We start from the raw sequence: 7,890 nt of genomic DNA on the forward strand, positions 1-7,890 counted from the left end.
CATAAAAAAAACTTTAATGATATAAAGAAACCCACTAAAAAAACTATCATTACAATTTACAAATTCCCTTAGTATAGATGAGAAGGATAGGTGAGTCACCAAGTGCCACGTGAAACGACCAATGAAAAGCGATAATCCCGACATCTAAGCAAAGAGAGTACGGCCTATATGTAAACGACATCATTCTGGGAAGTCGTTCGTGGAATGCGCACCTTCCCTAACACCCCCATTACAAATCTCTGTATTTCAGGGTTGAAGATTCACACATTGAATTGAAGTTTGGAAATTTGACACCTACCCCACACCATCATGGCCTGCATCGACAAATTTTGGGTTTTCGCCCTCGCTCTTCTCCTCCTCGCTTCCCCTCTCCTCCAAGGTCTTCTCCCTCTGTTTCTAGATCTAGATCCGTTCCACCTTCGATCCTTGCATGTCACGATTATCGTGATTTCTTATTGGATTTATGATAAAGTTCCTATTTTTACTTTGGTGCTGGCCCAATTGTTCCCTTTCCAGCTGCCCCCTTGAGCTCTGCTTTTTTATTGTTTACTTTTTATTTTTATTTTTTTGAATTCTGATCATTGTTGGGACCATGTATTTTTGCTTGCACTGCATTCCTGCTTTGATTTTAGAGAGTGAAAACGCTTTTTTATTGATGGGCATTTTACAATCAGGCACTTGGCATTTCATTTTTTTAATGATTGGAACCAATTGTCGAAAATGTGTATCTTTTAACATATATTTCAAATTGAATTCCCGAGCTAGATTGACTTATAGGGGTGGATTGATGGTATAATGCTATGTTTATCTGGAATCTGGTTCTGTTTGTTGCACTCTATGAAGTTTGTGTGTCAAAGATACATAGATGTTAAAGTCAGCATGTCTCTTTCTCTCTGCTATTTATTATTTTATTTGCCCCATTGGATCTGTCAAATAACTTGATAGGCATGCTTTCATGCATTTTGTGCAAGACCATAATTAGATGTGGTTTTGTCTACTTGCTAGTTGCTAGGTGCCAGTCAGACTCTGATGATGTAGTGGAGGCTGCTGAAGAATCAGGTGATATCGGCATTGTTGGTGATGATGTCCAAGACTTTGGTGATGGGACTTTCCCTTCTGCTCCAGGAATTGAAACAATAAGTGTATTTCCGAAAAATAGTGCAAGATGTAAGAATGGTTCTGTCTAGTGCACAAAAAATATGGTTCATAATGCATTCTTTTTGTTTTGTTTGATAGTGGGTTGAATTTGTTTTTTCATGTAAATATGATGCAGTGATAACAGCTGGAGAAGAGTCAGAGCTGCTTGTTGGTGTTAAAAATGATGGTAAATCAATCAAATTTGATACTCATTGTTATATTTTAGCTTTCAGTTTGATGCTTTTGACTTTGTTAACTGTTATGTTTGTCACTATTCAGTAGTTATGCCTTTCATTTTTCATTTAACACTGAAACATATCTTCATTTTTCGTTATTCTTCTACATAATTTTCTTATTGATATACGGAGAGTGTGGAAACTACAAAAGAAAATAGAGGTATTCATGCATTAGCAGATTGCCTTATTTCATTCATTGTGTGGAATGAAAACAGGGGATTCAAGCTTGAATGTTATTGCGATCAAGGCTAGTGTTCACCTTCCTTTTGATCACCGTATGCTGGTTCAAAATCTTACTGCACAGGTAATAAGTTGCTTAATTTCCAAATTAAACGTGGCTATTTATTTGTGATCAAGAATTATACTGCCTATATTACTTTAAAGGATTTGTTATGCTTGATAAAAATCAATGCAGATTCTATAGAATAGAATCAATACTGGGAATAAGCTAATTATATATTCTAAAAAGAGAATTTCAAATATTCCTGAAAATAGTTTGGGTAGTAAAATGTAATGTGTTGTTTGGGTCCAAGAGTTTGAAGAAACACTTAATAGTTTTTCACTTAATACTCTCCCCTTGAAAGACCAGGTTTTAAAATACTAGAACTGTTAATATTCATATGACCAGAAATGCTATATATGCCCCCTGTATTGACAATGGCTTTTCAGCATATTTGTGTATGGATATCCTAGAGTTGACGCCGGCACCCCTGCACGCTAAAAGTGTGAATGGGGATGCTTTGTGATATTTTTCATTTCCTTTTTATTTCATCCAGAATCCCCATAAAATATGAGAGCCAATGATTTTGTCAGGCCAGATAATGCCCAACTGTCTAAAGTAGTTCTGCAAGTCCATTTGGGAACATTGAGTCACCTTGAACAAATTACTTTAAGAACTTATGGTTAATAGGTCATTGCACATGGCTTTTCCTTGTGAAGCAAATAGGTTTCTGTGATATTACATCAGTATCATTATTCAGCTTATTCTCTGATTCAGCAAATGGTATTGCATAAATATTTTAAATGCAAGCTTTTGTTTTAATTGCAGGGTTTTAACAATGGTTCTGTACCAGCCTCAGCACAAGCTACTTTCCCTTATTTATTTGCAGTCAGTAAGTTCTTGCAGGTATCTCCACTGCTCTAAAGGCCAATGCTTTTAGTTTCTCAGTGAGTAAAGCATCTCAAGGGAAGGGACTATTATACTCATTATGCCTAATGTTTTTTCTGTTATGCAGTCTGGAACTTTTGACCTTGTGGGCACTATCATATACGAGATAGATGAACATCCATTCCAAAGCACCTTTTTTAATGGCACTGTTGAAGTTGTTGAATCTGGTGCTTTTCTAAGCATGGAATCTGTTTTTCTTGTTACTCTTGGGGTTGCACTCCTTGTCCTCCTGGGGCTATGGATTCATGGTCAAATACAACACCTATCTAAGGTATTAAAATCTTTATTTTTTCATATAATGTGCTATCAAGGATTGCCTTCACTGTTAGAGTTTGCTAATGGTACTCCTCATAATATGTGTCCCAATTTATACTCAGACTTTGCACTTGTTTGATTTGCTAACTACAATATGTCATGAGATCATAAGTCATAACTCATAATTATTTGGTTCTCTTGTTATTTGATTATTTTTGCTAACTATGGTTTGTTATGAGTATGTTACTTCTAAAAGAGTTTAATGACACTTCCTAACTCCATGGTTCATTCAAAAGTCTTGCCAAACACTAATTCATAGTTCATACTAACTACAATTTGGCAGTGTTAATTTTAGAGTTCTACCTTATATCCATTTCCATAATGAACTCTACTATGAAATTGTCCTTTGCGGGAGATCCTTAGATGGTCTAGGACAGAGAGATCTGTGAAATAATCAGCAGCTTAGTAGGAGAAGTCGTCATGTTTGCATGGTTTTAAGCTATAACTGACGTGGTTGGTGTGATATTGGTGTGGGTTTTTAGTTATCTAAAGCAAAAGAATCCATTTACTCCTGGAGCCTACAAGAGTTTCTCTCTTCATTTGATATGTTTTTTTAGGGCAGATGTTAGTTATCAGATCTCATGCATATACAATATTAAGAAAGGCAGCTGATCAGAATTTTAATTTAAAAGAAAATTTCAAGCTTTTTTGTTTGTTTCCCACTTAAGCCACGTATTTGCTTCCTCTTTCTGATAATCTCATTCCTGCACATGAATATTTGGTCAGAAAACAAAGAGGGCGCCAAAAGTTGAAGTTGGGACTAGGACTACTGATGCTTCAACAGATGAATGGCTGCAGGTCTGTTCTTATGCTTTATATAATGTTTAAAATCAGGATAAAATAATATACATATTTTGATTTCATATTTGATGCTTAAACCTGTAATGTATCATTATTGGACTTATGAAATCTCTTCCTGTGCCTTTTATTTTGACACGCAGGGAACTGCATATACTCAGTCTATGTCAAGCAAGTCAAAGAAGAAGAAGTAGATAAGCAATTTCTCACGTTCAGCCACACACAAGACTCTATCATGGATATGGAATACAGAATCCTGTAACAGACTAGGTTTGAGTTTGAGAGAGCACGAGGAAGTAGTTGTGAAATTTTGGCTGAAGGATCTAGCTTTTTGTTGTAGCTTAAGAATTTTTGCTTTTCTCCATTCGAATGTAGTTGAACTTTTTCAAAACTAACAGGGATTTGAGTTAGGAAGGATACAACTTTTGAGATGTGGCATAATTTTTACTAGATAACGTTTATTCTGTGTTTGAGGGCGAATTTGGATTTTTGGTTTCTAGTCCATGCCTTTTTCTCGTTCTATATATTTATAATGACGGAGCTCATTAATGGAATGGAAGTTACTCCCTTTGGACATATATATATATATATATATATATATATAGATATATATAGATATATATGTATGTATAAAGTGATCTTGTATGTTATATTTAAATATAAATAAATTTAATTAAAATGTTATTATTCCTAAAATACTTTTCATGTAATTTTAATTTTATTTTAGGGATTCTTTTTTATAAGATATTTTATAAATAATTTTATTTTTTACTTGAAACCTGACAAATTAAATTATATCAATTGATTTTTTTAATTAGTTTTAAATTAATTAATTTTTTCTTATATTTATGCTTCATAGTAAGTATTAACATGGGATTGATTGAAAGTAGATTTATAGGGGATGTAAAATATTATCTTGACCTAATAGGATAGGACTATTGTTGTGTTGGTATTATGTGGTATTTGGAACCATAGAACACAGGAAGAAAGATAAGCGAGGGGAGAAATCCTTTCAAAGTTGCATTAGTCGTGTTTTTTTTAATATAAAAAAATCCTGAATCAAAATATAGCATTGATGTACTAAACTACTAACTTTAATCACGACTAAAAAGATACGAAAGAAAGGATGTAAATTGCAGATTCTAATCAAATGATGAAATGAATACATTCTCTTTCGTTGGTATTGAAAATGTATACAGACAGGTTCACGACACGTATAAGAGCCTAATACTCCTTCCATTCTAAACTTCCACCACTTTCTAAACTATTGTCTTTCAGAAAGATTGTTACAAATCATTAATTGATGAATACTTTGACTAAATTGTCTTTATTAACTCCATCTTATTTCATTGAATTATTGAGATGGTTTTTGATTTAATTGTTTATACCAGACCTTAAATTTCTACAATGATAATAATAGTTTTGAAACAAAAGAAATTCTAAAAAGTACAATTTGAGAAAAGGATATTCTTTCTCTAAAAATAAATTCTAAAAAGCTTTATTAAATAAAGTATATTTTTCTCTAAAATTGTTGTAAAATAAAACATGGTGTCTTATTTGCATTAATGATGTACAGTGGACAATTTTTTTTTCTTTCTTTAAAACAATATGTTAAATCAGTAAATCTCTGCAAGGACTACTCGATCGATCATAGGCAACTAACACAGTAACAGCAAATGCCTACATGACAACTGCTTGTGTCCGGAGTGTGTATCAGCACGTTAGTTTGTGTTACTTATGTTTCATAGATCTACACGTACTTTTTTATTAAAAATAATGTCAAATCCTTCTATTATATTATCTTAATAATCCTTTTAATTGTTAAAAAAAACATTACTTTTGCATATTTTAGGATATTAATTACATTTTTTCCAATATTTTTATATAAAATTGACTGTTCAGAGACTTAATAAAAAATGCTATAATTAAAAGATAAAACATTGCTCTATAAATTTTTTAAATGATTAAAATAAAAAATGTTATTAATGCGTTCTCATTATAAATTTCAATATATCTCTAACATAATTTTAAATAAAAAAATGACTATTCTTCAACCAATGTCTTAATTTCCTTATAAAAAAAACAGTGTCTTAATTATTGAAAGAATGCTGCAAGCTAGAGAGTATAGTACTAACAAATCACGCAAATTTCTGAGGAAGTCATGTTGTTAATCACATGGCACTCGGGGGCCACTGCATCCATTCATTGTATCTATTAAATGCTTAACCTCTGAGCTTATATTTAAGACATTTCTGGACATAGTCGGAGGATAAGATTAACCACTAATAAAGTATAGCTAATGTATAAGCCATGTACTAAAATAAACAAGAGTTGGGATTGAGCGAAAGTGATTGCAAACTATAATACTTTCGTAGCAATTAGCAGAATGTCACATTAATTTGTTTCTAAGATTGATAGAGCTCTCCTTGTTTTCCACACAAATTGAATTGAATACAGCTCTATAAAACCATCAATTATGTATGTATCAAAGTCAATCAACGAAAGAGATAGATAGGCATATTTTATGTATCGAAATGCAAATCCAGAACAGGAAAAACAGCTATCAAATATAAGATCGTGAGGAAAAGTATATCCCACGAACTTTAAGAAAACTGATACTTGTTTTTATTTCTGTTTTAATTTGTGTGATACATTACGCATGATACTATTCGGTTTTGATGCTGGAAATGGAGACAAAAATAATTCCTAGATCTAGCTTTCGTTGGTATAATATTTTGTGAAACTAATTAAGGAGAGACCCTTGCTGTGAGAAGCAATTAACTTTTCGGAAGTCATACTTAAGGCGAAATGGAGAATATTGACGAGTCCTTACGATCGATAGAGAAATTCGCTTTCACATAAAAAATGAAGAGAAAATAAATTAGTATTAAATTATTTGTGAAATATGATTTATTAATTTGTTATAATACTTGGTTAATTTATGAAATTGTAAATAAATTTGAGTTTGGGTGACATGTAAAAGTTAGATCACTTGTTTTTCTGTTTAACTCAAGTAAGACTATTATAACTGTAAAAAAAAATCTAGGTGTGCGTTTTCAACATACCAAAACAACCATGTCCTATTGAATTCACGCATTTGGTGGTATTTTGTAAAAAAAAAAAATAACATATTAGAAAGAGATTACATTTTGGTTCATGATTGAACACATGTTATAATATGTATCTACTTGATTATATTAATCTATCTAGGTGTGCGTTTTTGTTTTTCACTTATAACCAGCAACATATATTCATTAAACTCGTTTTATAATTTATTTGTTGCGAATAAAGCCTTGGAAGGATAGGGCATGTGCAGAAGAGCCTCGCGTGAGAATATAAATAAAATTTAGACTGAAATAGAGCGATATGATTAAGAATTTTGAAGTAATATGAAGTTTGAGTGTGATCAATATTGTTGATCTCGAATGAAGATCATTGGGCAATTAAGTTAGACAACCCAAATCATTGTATTTGTTTTTAATTAATTTCATGTGTATATAAATGCATCGTGATTGGATAGTTAAGCTTTCAAATATGTCTTTTTTCAAATAATAAGAGTAAATTTTTTATCATTTAACAGCAACAACCATTTTAATATGTTTATTTTTATTGCTTAAAGTCTCAAATACGAAATACAATAACTTTAAGCGATATTTTATTGTACGTCGCCATCTTTTTACTTTAAAGAATATATCAGTTTTGTCGATTTATAGCTAGTCTTGCTGAAAAAAAAATTGGTTAGTAACTTATAGTAAAGATTTTTTTCCCATCCATGTTTTTTGTTTTCATTTAGAATACTTGAATTTGAGACTTATAATTCTAACCAATGTGATATTTAGACAAGACACAATATGTTAAAAAGCACTTAGATATAAAAAGAGATAAGATCTGAAGTGTAATGCAACACGATGTAACAGAAAAATAACTAGTATAAATAAAAAAAATTATAAGATTTCAATCAGCAAACAGTACTAATTAATTTAAGACTTCAATAATTTCTTAGTATCTATAAAATAGGAGTATTTTAATTTTAGTTACTTTTGTTTTTTGTTTTTGGATTTTTGGTGTTGTTAAATTTTTATTTTTTGTTTTAATTCATGTCATAAATATGTTCCATTAAATGTGTAATAATCATGATGTCTTATAATCTAATGTGCTCTGTCGACAAATAATGAAATCATCAAAAGTATCATGTTTGATATTGGTAAGGACTAAAATATAAAAAAATATCATATT

General features: G+C 31.2%; 1 protein-coding gene across 1 annotated transcript; it reads left to right on the plus strand.

Moving 5' to 3' along the window:
* Positions 1-168: 168 nt before the first annotated feature.
* Positions 169-4,153, plus strand: LOC114380187 (translocon-associated protein subunit alpha-like). Its single transcript, XM_028339145.1, has 8 exons — positions 169-379; positions 1,006-1,167; positions 1,274-1,324; positions 1,589-1,677; positions 2,422-2,499; positions 2,609-2,812; positions 3,583-3,654; positions 3,798-4,153. The coding sequence occupies exons 1-8, from the start codon at positions 310-312 to the stop codon at positions 3,846-3,848; spliced, it is 777 nt and encodes a 258-aa protein (XP_028194946.1). The 5' UTR covers positions 169-309; the 3' UTR covers positions 3,849-4,153.
* The last annotated feature ends 3,737 nt before the right edge of the window (positions 4,154-7,890 follow it).

This window comes from Glycine soja, chromosome 12 (genome assembly GCF_004193775.1).
Source record: "Glycine soja cultivar W05 chromosome 12, ASM419377v2, whole genome shotgun sequence".
NCBI lineage: Eukaryota > Viridiplantae > Streptophyta > Magnoliopsida > Fabales > Fabaceae > Glycine > Glycine soja.

Excerpts from the sequence above, each read along its gene's own strand:
- LOC114380187 (XM_028339145.1), top strand. The coding sequence starts at position 310 with ATGGCCTGCATCGACAAATTTTGGGTTTTCGCCCTCGCTCTTCTCCTC. Across the intron at positions 1,168-1,273 it reads TCCGAAAAATAGTGCAAGAT|TGATAACAGCTGGAGAAGAG; the intron begins GTAAGAATGGTT and ends AATATGATGCAG. Across the intron at positions 2,500-2,608 it reads CAGTCAGTAAGTTCTTGCAG|TCTGGAACTTTTGACCTTGT; the intron begins GTATCTCCACTG and ends TCTGTTATGCAG.